This window comes from Rana temporaria, chromosome 7 (assembly GCF_905171775.1).
Source record: "Rana temporaria chromosome 7, aRanTem1.1, whole genome shotgun sequence".
NCBI lineage: Eukaryota > Metazoa > Chordata > Amphibia > Anura > Ranidae > Rana > Rana temporaria.
In genome coordinates, this window is record NC_053495.1 from 109,151,102 (window position 1) to 109,173,296 (window position 22,195).

At 46.9% G+C, this 22,195-nt stretch overlaps 1 protein-coding gene across 10 annotated transcripts in view; it reads left to right on the top strand.

Moving 5' to 3' along the window:
• Positions 1–22,195, top strand: part of LOC120946232 (complement factor H-like) — a 3,139,400-nt gene that overhangs the window by 121,624 nt on the left and 2,995,581 nt on the right. For all 10 annotated transcript variants that reach the window (XM_040361064.1, XM_040361066.1, XM_040361056.1 and 7 more), the window contains exon 7: positions 18,563–18,739. In XM_040361064.1, coding sequence (XP_040216998.1) covers positions 18,563–18,739 — 177 coding nt within the window. The remainder of the gene's footprint in view (positions 1–18,562; positions 18,740–22,195) is intronic.

The window sequence follows — 22,195 nt, forward strand, 5'->3', positions numbered from 1 at the left end:
ATCACCAAAATCTAGATTTTAAATAAACAAAAATTCACTGGGACAAAGCATTTCAGTCTGTCTCTTTATGGAAAGTTTATTTTGTCATTTATAATTTCACCTACGGTACTTAGGATTAATTAAGGCCCCAATAATTTCCTAAAATCCTGCCTTGGAGCTTCCCCATATGAACAAATGATCATCAATATATATATATATATATATATATATATATATATATATATATATATAGTGACCGGGGAGGGTGAGCCCCACGGCCACACACATGCGATTGATGGTTAGCTACTTGGTTCTTGGGGCTAGGAGCCCAGGGTCAGGTGGTATTAACCCTTAGTGAGGGCCAGATGGTATTAACCCTCTCTGTCACGTGACGCCACTGTAGTCTTGGAATACCCCGGGAAACTACAGCTCCGGGGGCCTCCGTATCCCCGCTAGTTAGGATGGTAATAACACAGTCCACAACAGGGGTTAAAACAACGAAGGCTTTACTGGCATGAAGGCAGGTGTCAAAATCTTCACAGCGTTTAAACAGAGTGTCAAAATGTTCTGCAGGCAGTCTCTAGAGGATAACACAGCTGATAATGCTTGAGCTTAGCTGATCATATGTATACTCGGCTGCAAAAGCCGGATTAGTAATTCAGGGCCTATGCTTAACTAGGCTGGAAAATAGATACACTTACTGAAGTGTCTGTAGACTTGAGGCTTTTCGCCGGAATAACGGATTGATCCGATAAATGAGCTGAAGTACTGGTTCTGTAATGCTTAGGGATACTCCACTCTTTGCTGTATTTTCTCCTGAACTGGAGGCTTCTGGCCTGCACTGCTTCTCCTCTGACTGTGCTTTGTTCTGCTAGGAACTGTGTGAAGCACTAGACTGGCTTAAACAGGAAGTACAATCCCTTATAAGTGCCTGATGAGACTGAAGCCTATTGGTTGAGAGCTGTGGATCATAGAGACTGATCTGTAGTATAACACAACACAATAAGGTCTTGTCTAGCATTTAGTCCTCCCGACTCTAATACACTCTGACTGAACATGAGATGGTAATACACTCTGACTGAACATGAGATGGCTGACTAAACCCCTTAAAGCTATACACACCTAATAAACGTATTATCAACCATAACAGTATAAATCACATCATAACTAGCTGAGTCCCTGCAGGGGAGACCCCACAAGCTGAGGGCCTCAATCTGACAGGGCCTACAGCAAATACCTGTACTGGGACACCACATATATATATATATGTGTGCGCACTGCGCTAATGAAAAACACCTGTTTGTGATGCCAATTAATATTCAATAAACATGCAACTGAGGTGAAACAAATGTCAATGTATAAAAAGAGAGGGAGACAAATAATTCCACACGTAGCACATTAAATTAATCTACAAATCTCCTAAATATTAGCATTGTGAAATGATCAACATAAAACACCCATACGTAATGAAAAGTGTCCATATAGCATATCCAAAAAATCTAAATATGCTCACACATATGCAAAGCAATACGTGTTCTTGAAAAGCATCAATAACTGGGCTCCTTAATTGTACTTGATAGAAATATCTATCACCTATATTTTGATCTGTGAACTCTATCATTATAAAACCACTGCACACGAATCTGCCGTAGAGCTCAGTTTATCATCTTTTTAGACCATAAAGCTCCATGCACCCTATATATTTGCCCAAAGACTAACCTCCATTGATAATCTGCATTAGAAAATGCAAGGTTTTGAACAAACCATTTGTGAGTTATATTTATAATAAGGAAAAAAACAAAGTCAATTCAAGCCATAGAGCAGGAAAATGTACGATTACTGTATTCAGAGAGTAAAAATATTTAAATGCCAGATTATTGCAACTTTTGATAGCCATGTCAAGTAATGCAGGCTTGCGGACTTGTACAATGATGGCAGGGGCATGCTTGGGCTGGTAACATTAAGGCAGTGGGGGGACATAAAAATGTATTGCAAAAGCTGAAAAAGAAATTTCCAATATTACTATTTTTTCAATGAACAAAAGCCTGTTTTCACAAAATCTCATGCATTAAGAGTTAAGAATTTTGTACCACCATTTGTTGAAAAAGTTAAGATTGATTACAAAAGCTAGTGCTGTTTTAGTGATGTTAACTTACAGTATTTTGCACAACTTGATGTACTACCTGTATCACTATTTCAAGACTGAGGCCTGCTTTTTCTTTTGTAATTTAAAGAGACCTATTACAATTTCTGACTTTTATTTAAATCCAGTTTAGCTAAAGCAAAATAGTAAATCCAGCACAATAGTAAATCCTGGTGCTGATTTTGCCTTGACTAACGTTTAAATTACCTTGACTATGGTATACATACATTAACCCTTATCTGCTAAGACCCACATTTTACTCAACCTTTACTTTAATAAATAACTGAAACCACTACTGTAATCTTTGGAGTAAAGAACTGGCCGTAGCAGCCTCCATTTATTTTAAATAACCTTTTTAAATATTAAATAACATTAAATAACATTTTCACACATAAACATATGTATACCTGAGATACAATGTTAACACTACTGGTGCTGGACTTTTCAGGCACATTAACACCACTTGTAACCATTCTAAGCCTTTTTGAGCACTGCGGTACCTAACTCTGGTCTTAGGCCTCAAGCCGACAAACTGACTCAGATGACCACCTGACCGCAGTGCCCCCATTAACCACTTCCCAGCTACACCTTGGTAGACTGGACTAACAGCCCCTTCAGAACCCATACCACCTCTGGGTAATGGCATCCACTTTAGGGTAATTTCTTCTCCTGCAAAGTCCAAAACACCCGCCGCCGCCACGACATCATAAGTTCGCACCTGTGTGGAGAGACAAAAAAACAGGAAAGCACCCAAACCACAAACACCATATCACATACCGTTACCACCCCAGTAAACCAATTGCCCCCCTTAAAATAACCAACAAAGGGAGGGTGGGTGGGAAACTTCACCCCTCGTGCGTTAACCCGGGAAGCATGGGGAGGGGGAATTTATAACCTCCCCTCCCTCTGCTCTCCTTCCTTGCTGACCACTCCCACCGACCATGGCAGGGTTTTTCTTTAACCCCGTCATGGCCGGCCCTGCGCTTATTGCATTCTGTTTTTGCTCCGGGCCTCTCTTGACTATGGTATACATACATTAACCCTTATCTGCTAAGACCCACATTTTACTCAACCTTTACTTTAATAAATAACTGAAACCACTACTGTAATCTTTGGAGTAAAAACTGGCCGTAGCAGCCTCCATTTATTTTAAATAACCTTTTTAAATATTAAATAACATTTTCACACATAAACATATGTATACCTGAGATACAATTTTAACACTACTGGTGCTGGACTTTGCAGGCACATTAACACCACTTGTAACCATTCTAAACCTTTTTGAGCACTGCAGTACCTAACTCTGGTCTTAGGCCTCAAGCCGACAAACTGACTCTGAGACGATCACCTGACCGCAGTGCCCCCATTAACCACTTCCCAGCTACACCTTGGTAGACTGGACTAACAGCCCCTTCAGAACCCATACCACCTCTGGGTAATAGCATCCACTTTAGGGTAATTTCTTCTCCTGCAAAGTCCAGCACCCAAAGGTAACGCCTTACCTTTGGGCGCACCTCCACACCCTCAATGCTCGCTGGATCCCGTCTTGCAGGCCCAACACCCACATGTCAATCCCCACGTCCGTCAAGTGTACTCCATCTCTCAGCAGATACCTCCACGTATCCACCTCCAACTCAGGATGTCTAACCACCAACCCACCATTCCTGATCACAAACTTAGCCACGTCCCGATTGATCTTTCTCCTGGCCCTGTTCACACCTTCCCACGATCTGGCCATCCGCCATGATGACCTACCCACAATGTCGGACCATATCACTACCGTTTCCGGGTAGGACATGCGAATTCTCAAAAAATCGAACTTGATGTCACGTGCGACATCCAACATAGTACGAACCCCAAGGTCGTTACCCCCCGCATGTATCAACAAAACATCCGGTGGTCGATCCAACCGTGCAAACTTGTGCACTTCCAGCACCACCCTGCTCCACAACATCCCCGGGAACCCCAACCACCGCACCATCGCTTCCTGTCTTGGGACCCCCAGCTGGCGACCGTCCGGACGCATATCCGCTCTCTTAGCCCCCCTATGAACGAAGGAGTGGCCCATTATCCAGACCAGTCCTTGTCCCGCACCTGAAAGACAGTAAGTAAGAAATCCATCACAAACAAGCCCGCCGGGAGACGCTCCCATCCCCGACCACCAACCTGTTCCCTTAACCAAAAACCCCGGCCTACTCCCACCAACATTGGAGGTGACCCCTTAACTTTTCCCGGGATGCCTATTTGCCTGCACCACCGCTCACCCCTAATTCTACCATGAGCTGAGGTCTAACATATAGTCAAAACCTCCTCGACTCCCATCTGCCAATCCTCTTCACCAATTCATCATCCAAGCCACTACGTGCCGCTTCCGTCGCGGCCCCAATCCAAAAAGAATGCGCCGAGAACTCCTGAGCCACAAGGCCCAATGCCCCCAGACACCTTCTGAACACCGTCACAAACTGATACAGCGACAAAGCTGTCCCATCCTCATGCAGCAAAAATGATCCGCCCAACTTTGGCCGTACTTCCAAAAATTCCTGCACCACCCTAACCGGGCATAATTCCGACCCCTCAATAGGGAAAACTTGCACCACTTTGCCCTTCCCTTTCTGATCCGTCTTGGACCGACGTAGCAACAACGCGACCCCTTCTCGTATCCACACCACATCCCCGGCTAACATGCCACCCTGTACTGTCTTCGAGGGGCTAACCAACTCCCCCACTCGAAAAGTTCCAAAGAACGCCAGCGCGAACGCCGCCCGAAACAATAACACCTCAAACCGGGACGAACACAATGTCCCCAACTCCCCCATAATACCCCTCAATATTTCAAACGACACCGGGCGCCGGGAATCCGCCCGACGCCCCTGCTTCCTGTAACCTTTAAGAGCCTGCCGGACACAAAATTCCTTAGTAAAGTCCGGACACCCTTGCCACTTAAACAGAAAGGCCAAACCAGCCAACTTTTTGTCCAACATGGACTGAGACACCCCGGCCTCCATGTTCCTGGCCAAGAAATAAATCGCCAATCCCCTGACCTCGGGACCGGCCGGGTCCACCTCGGCCTCCCTCACCAGAGCCTGCCATTCCGACCAGACCTTCTCATACGCCCTCCAAGTGTTCACACTTACCGACTTTCTGATCCAATTGGAGACGATTCCAACGGAATCCTCCAAAGCCACTCCGGACAGGGGACCCCTTGCTCCTCTGCCTCCGGCACCAGCTCCCGGAACCTGTCCCACTGAAAGCGAGAAAGAGCGTCAGCCACTACATTCTCCACCCCCAGTAAATGCACCGCATACACAAATATGTTCATCTGCAAACAGCGCAGCATCCAGGTGCCGCAATAGCCGAATAACTGGAGGAGAGGACGCCGTAACTCTGTTGATCACCTGGACCACCCCCAGATTATCACAATGGATCCGCACCTTCCGGTCCCGGAAGGCCAAACCCCACAATTCTATTGCCAGCACCACCGGAAATAGTTCCAACAGCACCAAGTTCTTCGTGAACCCCGCCTCCAACCAGGCCTGAGGCCAAGAGCCCGCACTCCACTGCCCCTGAAAATATGCCCCAAAACCTGCGCCTCTGGCCGCATCCGTGAACAACTCCATGTCGAAGTTACTAACCGGACATCCACAAGGCCCTGCCGTTGAAGGACTCCAAAAAGGAGTGCCACACCAACAAATCCTCCCTATGTTCCTTCCCCAAGCACACATAGTGCCTGGGTGACCTGACCCCCGCTGTGCTCGCCGAGAGGCGCCTGCAAAAGACCCTCCCCATCGGGAGAATGCGGCACGCAAAATTTTGCTTCCCCAGGAGCGACTGCAGCGCTCGGAGTTGCACCTTCTGCAAACCCACCATCTCGTGAATCTCGGCCTTGAGGCCCTCCAACTTGTCCAGCGGCAACCTACATTCCATCACCTCTGAATCGATCACGATGCCCAAGAATTGGATGACCGACCTCGGTCCTTCCGTTTTCTCGGGCGCCAGCGGCACACCAAATCGCTCCGCAATGTGCTCCAACGTGGCCAACAACACTGCGCAAATCCGTGACCCCGCCAGGCCAACACAGAGGAAGTCATCAAGATAGTGGATTACGGAGCTCACTCCGGACACATCCCGAACCACCCACTCTAGGAAAGAACTGAACCGTTCAAACAGCGCGCAGGAAATGGAGCAGCCCATCGGCAGACACTTGTCCACGTAGAACTCTCCACCCCAATGGCAACCCAAAAGTCGAAAACTATCCGGGTGGACCGGCAGGAGGCGAAAAGCCGCCTCGATGTCCGACTTGGCCATCAAGGCCCCCCGGCCATACCGCCTCACCCAGCCCACCGCAGCATCAAAAGAGGTGTAACTCACTGTACATTCCTCCATGCTGATAGCGTCATTGACCCCACTTTGGAAACGACAAATGATGAATAAGCCGGAATTTTTTCGGCTCCTTCTTAGGCACCACCCCCGAGGGGGAAACCACCAAGTCGTCCAAGGGAGGCGAGACAAATGGGCCCCCCATCTGACCCAACGCCACTTCCTTCCGCAGTTTCTCCGGAACCACATCCAGGTGTTGTAACGCGGAACGCAAATTCTTAGCCACCGGGGGGACCACCGACAACTTGCACAGAATGCTAAAACCCACCGAGAAGCCCCTTTCCAACGACAGGGCGGCCGCCCTGTCAGGATATCTACCGAGAAACGGTTGCATCCTTTCCACCATCACCGGAGTCCTCCCTCTTAGGCACCGTACAGACGAGCAAACATGTTCGATGAAACCGGTCCGCCGGACCGTTTTCCGCGTACATGTCTGCCCGGAGATTTCTGTATGATGGCTGTACTCACCATCATACAGAAATCCGCGCGTACTCGATACGCGGCGACGAGGCCGTGCCGTCGCCGCGACGATGACGCGGCGACGTGCGCGGCCCTGGCACTTCAATGCTTCCACGCATGCGTCGGATGGCGGCCGCTCGGACATGTACGGTAGGTCTGTACAGACGACCGAACATGTCCAACGGACAGGATTCCAGCGGGCATGTTTCTAAACATGTTTAGAAATATTTGCCCGCTCGAAAAAGGCCCGGCGGGCAAATGTACGGTGGAATCCTGTCCGCTCGGCTGTACAGACGACCGAACATGTCTGCTGAAACTGGTCCGCGGACCAGTTTCAGCAGACATGTTCGGTCGTCTGTATGGGGCCTAACTTGCAGAATCTCCGGAACGTCCCTTGCCCTGCTTAAAACAACGGGAAGAGGGGTGATTGCCACCACAGCCGGAGCACTCGTGCTTGAACCGGCAAGACCCTCCGAACTTGCAGTTTCCTTTGTTGAACTGCCAGCAGACCCCCTTTTTCTTTCCGGCCGACTGTCCTGGGGAAGAGGTTCCACCGCCCCCCCTGAAAAAACGGCGTGGACGTCCGTGGGGCCGACATAAGCCGCATCCAAAGGCCGATGTCCTTAGTGTCCCACCTAATATCCGGCCTGATAGCCCGGCGTTGCCGAAACTGCTCATCATACCGGAGCCACCCCGTGCCCCCGTAACACCGGTAGGCCTCGCTAATCGCCTCCTGGTAGCTGAAAAGCGCCGAACAATGTTCGGGGTTTTTCTCACCGATCACGTTTGCCATGATCAAATACGCCTGCGACCAGTTCGCAAAAGTCCTAGGTATAAGTCTATACCTCCTCTTCTCCTCGTCCTCTTTCTTGGACTCCTCCAGCTTAACCCTATCAAGGTTAAACTTTTCAAGCGGTAACAACGCGAATATCTCCACATATTCACTTTTCCAAATCTTTTCCCGCACCTCCGGCTTCAAATGCGAACCCAGCGGTGCCTCATAACACGTATAAACCTCCCCTTTTGCCGCGTCCGCCAACCGGACCAAATCCCTCTTCTTCGCGGAATCGACCCCCGCATCCCCCTTTTCCGTAGGCGGCACTGCAGTACCTGCCGCCACCGCCAACACGTTCTGCCCCTTGTCCACGGGCACCACAGCCCCCGACACGGCGACCATCACTGCGGGCGACGTCACACCAGCTCCCCCCGCCGGACCCCGTCGCCTTTCTCTGTGCCGCATGCCCTCTGCCGTCTTCCACTCCCCCACGCTCCCTCACCACGGGGCTGGATTGGAGGTGGCTAGCCGCGGATGCTGGAGAGCTAGCTACCACAGGGACAGATTGTTGTCGCCGAGGCTCCCGGCCCCCCGGTGCACAACCGGGGTTGGAGCCCGCATCTCTCTGCTCCTCACGTCGAGCGGACCGGGCCGCCGCATTAGAGCCCCCTGGCCGCCCCCCCCCTGACCCGCGCTGCCGCTCAGTGACCTTCTCATGGCGCCCCGCCGCCAACGCAGTCCGTTTTGCGGGGGGGCCCGGATGGGGCTGCTCTCCCTTCTATGGGACCGGGTGGACGGTCCTGGGGAATAGCAGTCGGGAGGCCGCGATACACGCGCTCGCGGGGTGTCCCCATCCCCCCCCGGACGGGTGAATCAAGCATGGTGTCCCCGGGCGGGAGGAGCGGCCCCAGCATAGACTGCAGCCACCACTCACCGCGGCGATCCGCCTCCTGCCTGAGCTGGGCGAGCATGGCCTCGAACCCCAGACATAGTGACAGGCAGATAAAACGAAAATAAAGTCCCCAGCCGCGACCTACCTCTAATCGTTTTTTTCTGGCAGAGCACAGAGTCCCCAGCAGCGCCTGTCTCTAAACTTCACCCCTTGTGCGTTAACCCGGGAAGCATGGGGAGGGGGAATTTATAACCTCCCCTCCCTCCGCTCTCCTTCCTTGCTGACCACTCCCACCGACCATGGCAGGGTTTTTCTTTAACCCCGTCATGGCCGGCCCTGCGCTTATTGCATTCTGTTTTTGCTCCTGGGCCTCTCTCACTTGTAAATTTATGAATCCAAAATCTTTGAGTCCTGACAATGGAAGCCGCTAGCACACAGCTCCACAGCCACGCAGCAGTTTCCCTCTTATAGTTGGCTGTATTGCAAGTTCAGTTATTCTGTGCCCATGACTGCTCCAAAGGAGAGAGGGTCTCTCTCTGGGGACAGTACTTTTATTACAGTACATTTTATGCAAACTGTGTCCCCTGACAATATCAGTGTTTTGCAGGGTGGGGTGCTATGAGGGGCAATAGTCAAGAGGATCCAACATCCCTGGAAGTATTGGATTTATATTAACCTTGCTTGTTAATTAAAAAACAAAGTAGGTAATAGACATGTGCGATTTGGTTGTAACAAATGGATTTTCAAATGGATTTTCAAATGGATTTTCGTACAAATTTGTTAGTATTCGTACATTCGGATTAATTCGAACTTCCGAATAGCTGAAAGAACCAAAATACGAAAATTACGAAATAAGCAAAATAACAAACATGCGAAAATACGAACTTACAAATGGACAAACTTACGAAAATACGAAACACCAAAATGGTAAAAGAACGAAAATGACATCTATAAGGAACGATTTGCATTCCGTATTTTCAATCCTTTGTCTGTTCGTAATTTTGTATGTTCGTATTTCATTTGTATGTTCGTAATTTCGTTTGTTCATATTCTCGAATCGTTCTTTTGAATGGACAGTGTAAGAAAGTGTATCTTAATACGTATGTTCGTACGTTCGTATTTTCATTCGTATGTTCATAAATTTGTTTCTTTGTCTGTTCGTAATTTTGTGTTCTCGAATCGTTCTTTCGAATGGGCAGTGTATTGAGTGATGTATCTTAGCCAATAAGCTTATCTCTTTTGTGTCTGAGTCACAATGCATTCCTGAATCTTTTTAGATTCAGTTGAGGAGGAGACTGAGTCAGGTCTCGTGACTGAGGGAGTGGACTGGAAGTAAGTACAGGATTTATTAGAAATTAAGCAAGATACACCCTCTCAAAATGGCGTACAGGGGCGGAGGCTATAGCCGCTTGTTGAAAACAAAACTAGAATACGAGATTGCGAGTGACCGTGATGTATTTACAAAAGTACGAATCCATTCGAAGCACGGTAGTAGACACGAATCAACTAAAACAAAACAATGTTACGAATCAATGGAAATGGCAATCTCACAAAAGTAACAATTACTAAATTACGAGTAGTGCACCGAATAAACGAAAATTATTATCTAACAAAAATAAGAATTTTGAATCAAAGAAAATAAATTAGACACAATTACGAATCATTCAGTATTAACAAAAATAAAACTGTTACGAAAATACGAACGAGTCCGAATGTGAAAACTCACGTCTAACGAGATTACGAATCTACAGAAACGAGACAAAACTAAAAAACATTTTTTGTTGTGCACATGTCTAGTAGGTAATTAGTAGAAATAATAAATAAAAAAAGACATGCCTTTAAAAAAAAAAGCTTTTCTCTTTTAATTAAAGGGACTGGCAATCTTTTAACACATTCCAAAACACTAATATTAGTGTTTTTTCACAAAAACATTTGTTTTAGGCTCAACAGCTGTCAATCAACTTTAAAAAGAAGCTTACTAAAACTCATACTTATGAGGAAAAAGGGCAAATGGCTAAAATTTTCTTTCAAAGTGCTCTATTGCAAAAGTGACACCTATTGAGTAACACGGTACAAGTTACACTTTAACCACTTAAGCCCCGGACCTTTAGGCAGCTAAATGCCCAGGCCAGGTTTTGCGATTCGGCACTGCGTTGCTTTAACAGACAATTGCGCGGTCGTGCGACGTGGCTCCCAAACAAAATTGGCGTCCTTTTTTCCCCACAAATAGAGCTTTCTTTTGGTGGTATTTGAACACCTCTGCGTTTTTTTTTTTTTTGCGCTTTAAACAAAAATAGAGCGACAATTTTGAAAAAAATGCAATATTTTTTACTTTTTGCTATAATAAATATCCCCCAAAAACATATATAACATTTTTTTTTTTCCTCAGTTTAGGCCGATACGTATTCTTCTACCTATTTTTGGTAATAAAAATCGCAATAAGCATTTATCGATTGGTTTGCGCAAAATTTATAGCGTTTACAAAATAGGGGATAGTTTTATTGCATTTTTATTAATTATTTTTTTTTTACTACTAATGGTGGCGATTATCGATTTTTTTTGTGAATGCGACATTATGGCGGACACTTCGGACAATTTTGACACATTTTTGGGACCATTGTCATTTTCACAGCAAAAAATGCATTTAAATTGCATTGTTTATTGTGAAAATGACAGTTGCAGTTTGGGAGTTAACCACAGGGGGCGCTGTAGGAGTTAGGGTTCACCTAGTGTGTGTTTACAACTGTAGGGGGGTGTGGCTGTAGGACTGACGTCATCGATCGAGTCTCCCTTATAAAAAGGATCACTCGATCGATACGCCGCCACAGTGAAGCACGGGGAAGCCGTGTTTACATACGGCTCTCCCTGTTCTTCAGCTCCGGGGAGTGATCGCGACGGAGCGGCTATAAACGAATAGCTGCGCCGTCGTCCCGGATCGCTCCCCGAGGGAATCCGCCCGCCGCACGCAGCGGGGAGGGGGTCTCGATCGGACCCCCCACCCGCTAGAAGGCAAGGACGTATATATACGCCTTTCTGCCTGTCCGTGCCATTTTGCGGACGTATATAGTCGTGCGGCGGGCGTTAAGGGGTTAAACAGAGTTAGAGGGCTAGATTCAGAAAAGAGATACGCCGTCGTATCTCTGAGTGTGGTCGGTCGTATCTATGCGCCTGATTCAGAGAATCAGTTACACATAGATATCCCTAAGATCCGACAGGTGTAAGTGTCTTCTGCATTTTCTGGCTGGCCGCTAGGTGGCGCTTCCGTTTGTTTACGTGAGGAATATGCAAATTACTATTTACGTCGATTCAGAAACAAACGACCGCCCGGCGCTTTTTTTAATGTCGTTTGCGTTCGGCTTTTTCCGGCGTAAAGTTACCCCTGCTATATGAGGGGTATGTGCGGCGTATCCTATGTTAAGTATGGCCATTGTTCCCGCGCCGAGTTTTGAAATTTTGACGTCGTTTGCGTAAGTCGTTCGCGAATACGGCTGTACGTCATTTACGTTCACGTCAAATCCAATACGTCCTTGCGACGTAATTTGGAGCAATGCGCCGTTGAAAAAAAACGTAAAAAACGCGGAGTCAAGTAAAATTTAAATAGAACCTGCCCCAACATCCCCATTTGAATTACGCGGCCTTACGCCGCAACACATACGTTATGCCGCCGTAAATAAGGGCGCAAGTCCTTTCTGAATACAGAACTTGCGCCCAAAGTTACAGCGGCGTAACGTATCGGAGATACGTTACGCCGGCAGATAGATACACTAATCTATCTGAATCCGGCCCACTGTATTTTTCACAATTTGTGACTGTTTTAGTCATAGGATTGTTCACATCTCTTCCAAAATTCTGTGTATCAAAAGTGGCACCATTTTGAGGAAAAATTTAGTTTTTTTTTTTTTTTACAAAACCTCTTGCTTTTTTTATTTGCATAAACTTAAAATTGTATTCAGAACACTGTGTAATGAGAATGCAATTATTCAGAAAACTTAAAGTGGTTCTAAAAGCTGAAGGATTTTTACCTTTGTGCATTCTATGCATGAAGGTACAGTAATAAAACCTTCAATGTGCAGCTCCCCCTAATACTTAGCTGAGCCTAATTTTGATCCAGCGGTGTGCAAGAGGGCGTTAGAAGAGGGGAGGTCTGGACAGCCGCATTACAATAAAAACACCATTTATTGTGCAAAATTACAAAAGTACAAACAGTACAGCAGGGTACAGGATAAAAAAGCTGATGCGTTTCACACTCTCAACAGTGCTTAGTCATAGCTAGATGGGCACAGCAGCTGAAGCTATTGGCTGTCAATCACAACCAGTAAGGAGGGAGCAGGGGTGGTGGGACTGAGCCACAGTCTGTGTGTCCCATAGGCACACAGAGGAGGCGCATGGGGCACTTGGTAAGGAGGAGGGGCCAGAAGCGACAGCAGGGGACCCGTGAAGAGGAAGATCAGGGCTGCTAGCAGGGAAGTATCATGTGTTTATTATTTTAAAGGAATAAATGCATGTAGAACCACTTTGAGGGTTTTTTCACAAAATAGCTTGCTTGATATGGCATAAAAGTTGATTATTCTAGATTTAGGGTGGCACACGTTTCCAAAAATAGCTTGCTGTTTTGGGTTAGGCCCAAGAGCTGACAATATCCTTCAGATCTCAGTGTACTGAAAGTAAATTGTATTCACACCAAAAAGAGTTATTCATCTACATAGAAGCTGGCTACATCAGACTGTATACCCACAGTTGTCTTCACAATCACAGGAAGAATTGACGTACAATAATCATTTTCGTTCAACCAGCGCACTAATTGTTTGGAAGAAACTTGATTGGTAGATTGACTTTTGTACAACCAGCCTGCCCATATATGGATCGAAATTCATCAGGTTCCTGCTAGGAACCCTGCTAGGTTTCTACTAGGAACCAAGGAAACTCTCAGTCCCCCTCCCCAATGAAGAATGTTGTGCTTTTCCAGTCCAGGCTACTTTGTTAAAATGTTGTGGTGAATGACATGTTTTCCCTGTAGCAACAAACTTGACCCATAATAAAGCTAAATACTGTATTTATCGCGGTATAACGCGCTCCCGCGTATACCGCGCACCCCTAAAGTGACCCCCAATCCTGTGGAAAAAAAGTTATTTTTGTACTTACAGTTTTGGTGTCTTGCGCGGCGTCCATCGGTCCATCGGCGGCCTCGTCGGGTCCGGCGTCCTTCTGCGGCTTCGGGGTGTCCTCTTCGGCGGGTCCGGCATCCTTCTGCTTGTTTCGGGTGTCCTTCTGCGGCTTCGGGTGTCCTTCTGCGGCGGGTCCGGTGTCCTCTTCGGCGGGTCAGGTGTCCTCTTCGGCGGGTCCGGCGTCCTTCTGCGGCGTCCTCGCGTCCCCCCGCTTGTTTCCCGCGCCGAGTTTTGAATACTGCGCCAGCATATACCGAGCGCAGTACACTCGGGCAGGCTCGGCAACTGTCGCGCTCACGTCCTGTACGTCCAGGACGTGACCACGGAAGAAGCCGAGACTGGCCGACTATACCCGAGTGTACTGCGCTCGGTATATGTCGGCGCAGTATTGAAAACTCGGCGCGGGAAAGCGGGTATCGGCGTATATCGCGCACCCACGATTTTGCCCTGATTTTCAGGGCAAAAAAGTGTGCGATATACGCCGATAAATATGGTACTCTCCAGAGGAACGGTTAAACCAGAAAGAAAAAAATGTTCCTTCTCCAGGGTGTTACACCTGTTGTGGTCAATGGTAATAATAGAGTCTGTACAAAAAAGTTGTGTTTGGAATAGTGGTGGGTTGGCAGTCTGCACCTGGAAATTTACCTAAGAAAGGAGGTTCACACTCATGTTCTGATGACAATGGCATAGACATGACTACTGTATAATCTATGTCACTTCAGTACTTCACCACCCATGTTACCATATCTATACCTCCCTTTTAGTAACTTAGACCAATACCAAGGGTGTGGAGTAAACATGGCCGTAGTAGCCTCCTTTATTTTAAAATATAATAACTTTAACATTTAACTCAAACATTTCCATAACCACAAAGGTGTCAATCAAATTTTGCAGGGAAAAACCTTTTATTAAACACTTCCTTTGGTTTCTGCACTGCGGTCTTCTCCCATCCGATAATAGGCCTCAAGCCGACCTGCTGACTCAAAGACAATCCTGACCGCAGTGCCCCATTCCCAGTGCTTCCAGCTAAGCCTCCGCTTGCTGAAAGCCAAAATATCAGGACCCATACCACCGACATGTCCTGACCCATCTTTTACCAGGTATTTCCTCCTCCTGCAAAACGACCAGACACAGACAGAATTCTCACCGCTCCAGGTGAGCCTCGTGATGATCAGGGGTTGTTTAACCACCAGGGTGCTGGCAATGCGGTAATGGCAAAAAACAAAAGAACAAAAGCTGGACAGCCGCACTCCAAAATTTTCTTTAAAAGAGATGTCTTTATTTTCAACTGTGCATACAGTCACTGCAAGCCCACAAAAATCAGTATGGCCAACGTTTCGCACTGGCGTCAGTGCTTAGTCATGGCTTACGGCTGACGCCAGTGCGAAACGTTGGCCATACTGATTTTTGTGGGCTTGCAGTGACTGTATGCACAGTTGAAAATAAAGACATCTCTTTTAAAGAAAATTTTGGAGTGCGGCTGTCCAGCTTTTGTTCTTTTGTTTTTTGCCAAAACGACCAGACACCCGCCACTGCCACGACATAGGCACACGTCATAATCTGCACAGCAAAGGAGACAAAAAGGAACAAACAAACACACATAACCTCACACCTTATCACTAGGGGAGGGAAATTTCCCTGGGGATGTGTTACAGTGGTGGGAGGGATCAGCTCTTTTAACTGACCTGTCCCCCTCCCCCTCCCACCTTGCTCCTGCCAATCCACATCCCTCTCTCTTACATTCCCATCTTAACCTAGTCATGCCAGCCCTCCGCCTATGGCATTCTTTCTCTTAGCTCCAGGCTTTTCTTTACCAGGGCAGATCTCGGGCTGTGCAGGAGGGGAAAACATCAGATAAGGATAGAGGGGAAGAGGTGCTTGCATTTGCCTTCAGCAGATTTTAGAGCTTGCTGCTTCACCAGAACACTGGGCTGTTCTGACAGGCAAAGCTCTGACCCATTCAGTGTAGTGCTGAAACTTTGTCTTATGTGCATTCCTATTGGTTAGTGAGACTAGTTTCTATCAGAGTAATGGAGGGATCTGGTAAACTCTGAAACCTAGAACTTTGCCTATCAAACTTGTCAGGTATTTAGATGAAGCAGAGGAACGGAAAGCTTCTACAGATATGTTCAGGTACCTCTTCACCAGTGCTGGGACAAGGCCATTTGGTGCCCAGGGCGAAGATGGAAAACTGCGCCCCCCCCCCCCTACAAAACTTGTAGTTTCTACATTAAAACATATCACCCCACACAGTATTGCCCCTTCACATATCACCTCACACAGTATTTTCCCCTTTACATACAGTAGTGTCTCCAGATTTCAAATTTAGGGGGGGCACATGGGGGGGACAGTGAAAAAAGTAGGGGGGCCAACTATAAAATACAATTCTATATATATCCTGGGGCCCTTTACTTCTGTTGTGGGGCCCTTTATTACAATCCTGCAACGAGACCCTTTGATATGATTTGCTGTGAGCCCCCTTCTTACTGTATTGGGTCCCCCCAGGGTGGCAGAAAACAAGAGGTATGTCACCAGCACACCAGGAAAATATAAGGGTCCAAAGCAGTGGGAGAACTACAAGGGTTGCTATGGTTGCACTTGCGACCAGGCCCTATTGTTCTGCCACTGTGGGGTTCCCCAGCCTCCTCTTGCTGTCCTGCCCCTGCTATTGACAGCGCTGGTCTGGCATCTGTCTCCTTGGCAGCGGCGGCAGTCTATTCACATTTGGTGCTGGTGACATTATGGGTGCATGCAGGGGAAGGCTGACACTATTGGTTGTAGAGCGCTGAGCCCCCAGCTGGTCACCTAGCAGCAGTAATGCTTTATAACCTTCTCTGTTGACATGCTGATCGGGATGTGATCCAGGTGATGCTCCCAGTCAGATCTAATAAACACAGTATTTATTAGAATCAACAGTACAACTATATATAAGCAACCGTATGTTCAGCTGCCATGTGGGCTCTATGCCTGTAAGGTGTAGGCTTTGGTCAATAAAACCACTATCATATTTAACATTAGGATTTGACTAGGAGCATCACCTGGATTGCATCACGATCAGCATGTCAGAGAAGCTCCACTGCTGCTAATCAACCTGCAGGGAGCTCAAATGTCTACAACCAATAGAGATGTGCTTGGGTGCGTTTGAAACCCCACATGCCTGATCCCGCCAGGAAGCTGGCACTTCACACGGCTAATCACAGGCAGGGAGACATTTCCTGATCTGTGTAGCTGTGAACTGGGAAATGTCTCCCTGCTTGTGATTAGCGCTGTGCAGTGTGGGCTTCCTGGTGGGATCAGCCAAGTGGGATTTCAAACACGCCTGAGCCCATCTCTAACAACCAATTGTACTGGCCAACCTGTGCATGAGCCCATCAGCCCCATAAGGTAATCAGCACTGGGTCATAATGTGCTGCTGCCATGGAGACAGAGACCAGCGCTGTCAATAGCTGGGACAGGACTAGGGTTGCCACCTGTCCAGGATTCACCCAGACAGTTCGGGTTTGGAATCATGCATCCGGGTTTCAGACTCCCTGAAACCCGGACACATTATTCAGACCGGACTATGACTTTGCAGCGGGGTTGCTGGCTGCAGTTGTCTAAGCAGAGTGTGTCTGCTGTTACACTCTCTTTTACACTGCCCAAAGTTAGCACTAACCTAAAAATGACCCCACACAAACTCAGAGAACCCCTTAAATCAGGGTTCCAAGAGCATCCCGTATGTTAGAGTCCCCAGAGTTTTCCCTTACATCAGAGTCTGCAGAGTCCCCCCTTAAAGTGTGGGGCAACTCTGTGGACTCTGATGTAAAGGGGGAACTCTTGTTGTTAACTTCATATGATTAGAAATGTTAATAGAAAAATATATGTATGGTTTATACTATAAATAAAAAAATTGCTGTTCGGGTTTGACTCAAAGAAAAGGTGGCAACCCTAGACAGGACAGGACAGGACAGCAACCCTGATAGTTCTGCCGCATGTCCACCACTGGGAGGATTCCCCCATCCACCTGGAATGTATGCAAGACAGCTTGAGCGAAATTCCGTCTGAAAAACCCGTCAGAGTTTATTCCAACGAAAAAAAAAATTGTGTGTACAGGGCATTAGGTTAGTCTCTCTCCTGTACAACATTCAAGGTTTGTCAGCTTTAAAGCTGGCTACAAAGCTTAAACTCCCCCACTGCTTTTTTCACTGGCTGTTTAAAGGCTTTACACGAATATTGAAAAATGCCTGGAACTTTTTGAATATTGTTTCAAGAAAGAGACTTATGCCCTGTACACACAATCGTTTTTTCCATCGTCTGGTTTTTCTGACGAAATTCCGCTCAAGCTGTCTTGCATACACACGGACACACCAAATTCCGACCACCAAAAACGCGGTGACTTGCAACACTACGACAAGCCTAGAAAAATTAAGTTCAATGCTTCCGAGCATGCATCAAATTGTTTCCGAGCATGCGTGTTTTATTTCTCCGTCGGAATTCCATACAGACAAACAGAATTTCTGAAATAATTTTTTCTGTCTGGAAAAAAAGAGAACTAACTCTGTCGGAATTTCCAAAGGAAAAAGTCCGATGGGGCATACACACACGGTAGGAATATCCGATGAAAAAAATCCGTTGGACTTTTTCCATCGGAAATTCGGACTGTGTGTAAGCGATATTAAACAACATTCACTGTTATACATGACAAACCAAATTATTTTGAAGTCCTGTTTTTGCTGATGCTTTTCATGTTAATTTTCATATTTTATAGTATAATATTGATCTTTTATTTTTAGACATTGTTTGCTACAAAGAGACTGTAAGAAATGGTATTGTCCAATACAACAAGGAAACATATATAGACGGAGAAACTGTTACACTCACATGCAATGAAGGATACCAAATTGAGCACACACCCGAGAAACCCAGGACATGCACAGCACATGGGTGGAGCCCACCTCTGAATTGTATTAGTAAGTATTTTTTTAAAGTTTTTAATATTTTTTTAAGCAGTTATTTCTTTATTAGGTATAGCAAAAATTAAATTACATAGTACAAGTTATATCACATGTCAATAAATGGGTTAATGCAAGAGAATAAGGTTAAGACACAGTGGGAGGAACTTGTTGAAAAAAAATCTGGAGCAGCTATGTATGTCAACCAATCAGCTTCTATCTTCAGCTTGTTCAGTTAAGCTTTGAAAATAAAATATATAAAAGGTAGTTGGTTGTCATGCACAGCTACTCCAGATTCTGTCTGCTCCCGTTTTGTTGAACTCCTCTCAGTGAGTACATATCACTGTATATAAATGAACCCAGATAGTTTTTGCTGAAACTTTTCTTTTTATACATAAAAGCAGTTATGCATGTTTACCATGATATACAGTTTGAAAATAGGATTTTTTCGTCATACTTACCTGTAAAATCTTTTTCTTTGTGTAACATTTGTTGTCAGAAATTCTGACCATGTGTACACGGCACTAGCCTGCCAAGCAACACTTGGTGACTAACGTTACCGGTGCCGATCCTGTGCTGTGACATGTGACATTAAAGATTAAAGTTGAGAAGCAGGGGGAGGGGGTGTTCTGCTGTCGGAAAAGACATCTTACACTAAGGTGAGAAGCGGGGGTGTTGACTTCTTACCTCTTCTCCCATGCAGCCAGCGAGTTGAGAAGTGGGGTGAGGGGTCGAAAAGGACTTCTCACCAGGTGGGCCTCTAGTAATATAGTAATTTGGGGGGGCCTCTAGTAATATAGTAATTTGGGGGGGGGGGCTCTCCACAGCTTTGCGGGGCCCTAAGCGGCTTGCACAGTGAGCCTATAGGGCGGATCGGCCCTGCACGTTACCTGGGAAAGGAAAAATTAACTGCTGCAAGTGCCTGTTCAGAACCTGCTCTGTGTCCCACAGCTGCCTTCTGGAAGCACTGCATGTTTTGGCATACACAGCTTAAATAACCTGGGTGTGCACCAGAATGTACTGTGCGTGCATGTCCCGGCGAACAGGCATGGCTGTATTTGTGTATGATGCAAATCTTCATACGCCCAATAAAGGCTACTGCGCATGTGTGGCAAAGCCGCGTGTGCCATGGCCGCCAAACAAACTGCTAAGTCCAGTGGCGCTGAAGTATAACCTGGCGGGTAATGTTTATTAGCCTGACTCTGTGTCCCATGATGTATGAAAAAGAAATATGTAGCTTTATATTTGAACCTTGAAAAGTTAAAGTGGGAAATATTTTGCAGTGATAATCATATCTGAACATAGTTTGTAGCATAATTCATATAGCGTATAACATAAAACCACCTAGCCAACACTAGGAATGAGCCGATGGTTCAGTCTGAACTTAGGTTTGGCTGTTTGAGAATTCAAATGAATAGCCTGTTAAGCCCCCTGTTCAGTGCAAACCATGCGTCATATATAGACGCGGTATTTCTATTGCTTATAATATATACATATACATTGTGACAGGAAGTCAGGTAAATCTGTGGGTGTTGTCACAGACGGGAGATACATTTCTGCCTTGTTTAGACAATACACCAATTGTTATTAGGCGTCGGCTGCAGAAGTAGCCAGAAAAGGTTTAAGGGCGTTGAAAAACTTCAGCTGTTCAGAATGAGGCAATTCCGGCCTCTATAAGTAATCCAGAGGATTACCACTGATTGCTGCATCCTGAGGCTTTCTGAGTAAGGGGAGCAGTAGCTGAAAGTCTTCTGAGGAGGTGAGGTGGTGATTGATTTTTCTGTGTGATAAAAATCAAAAAGAGACTATTGTTTTTCTGCTGTACGATCAGCAGTGTCTTCCCAGCAGTAGGCTGTTCTAGACTCCATAGATAGTTCCTGTGTGGAAGGTAGACGCCCAAAGTGGCCAGGGTTTATTTTATGTTTGATTTTGTTTATGCTGTTTTGATGCTTGCACTTGTTTCCAGCAAGATGGAAGAATAAACCAAAATCTTTGTTTTCAACCGTCTTCGACTGCCTTTCTGTATAAGTTCCGTGTGTAGTGAACCCATCCAGAGGGTCACACACCCCCTCTACCGACGTAAACCCTTACAACATATAACAGGCTTCCTGCTGTCACTGGTTCCTAAGGAAACGGGGGTGCTTGCATCCGTTGCACCCCTTGGAACCACTGATGTCAGATGAAATCCCTGCTCCTTTTAGGTGAAGGGGTGAGCACCATGATTGACGATTAGTTTACAACTAGGGAGATCTAGGGATTTTTATCATTTAATAAAGGACTGCTCAATTACATGGGAGAGTGGGCTTCCAGATTCTAATATGCCTCCTGTCCACAGACCACAATATACACTGGCCAGGATTGTAGGGAAGAAGCCCTTGTTCTCATCAACAAGAGGGCAAGGTGCTTTGCCAGGGCAACCCCTCCATGTTGAGGACATATGGCCTGGTATCAGTGGCGTCACTAGGGTTGGTGTCACCTGGTGCAGTAAAACATTGTGTCGCTCCCTCCTGTCTAGGCTGCCCAGCACCCTCCAGATGGGCGCACGGTCATGGGGCGCACCCCAAACTGGCCCCAGTAAATGATAGTATAGGGTGGTAAAGTGACACGTTAGGGTAGGTTGGGGTCGTATAGTGGCAGGTTGGGAAGGTATAGGGCAGGTTAGGGTAGTATAGAGTGGTATAGTGGTAGGTTGGGGTGGCACAGGGCAGGTTGGGGTGGCACAGGCCAGGTTGGGAGTGGCACAGGGCAGGTTGGGGGTGGTACAAGTCAGGTTTGGACTCTATGTAGTAACAGTTTCCTGTGCAGTAACTTATAGCATATCTCATGCTTGCAGATGAAGACCTGGGCGGGTAGGAGGTGATGCTGTGTCCTCGCCAGTCGCCTCTATCTCCTGCAGCTGTGGGATCTGCATGAACTGGTCTGTGGGAGGAGTGGAGGAGGTGGCCACACCCCCAGATCTGCCCACCTACTCCTGCTGCCTCGGGAGATATTGTAGATACCAGAGTGTCAGCTGGGGAGTGTTATAGGCAACCTGAGCCTCTCCTGCATGGCTGATTGCCTTGCTCGCACCGCTCCACTGCAAGCTGTAGTGTTTAGCGGCGGCAGCCCCGGGGGCACCCCTCTGGCAGGTGTCACCCGGTGCAGACCACACACCCTGTTCCTCCTACAGCAATGTCACTGTCTTGTATGGTTTGGGGGAGCACAGTTGCCCCCCTTTTTTCTTGACCAGACAGGCTGCATGCTCAGATTAAGGGTCTGGTATGGATTTTTAGGGGGAACACAGACTCAAGGTTCCTCCTGTGCATTTTGGGGGGACATTAGACTTCCATACCAGCTTTTTTTTTTACTCCCTTATGGATCTTCTATTAGCCGGATTCACGTACAGCGGCACATCTTTTGGCCGGCGTAGCGCATCTCATATGCGCTACGCCGACGTAAAACAGAGAGGCAAGAACAGTATTCACAAAGAACTCG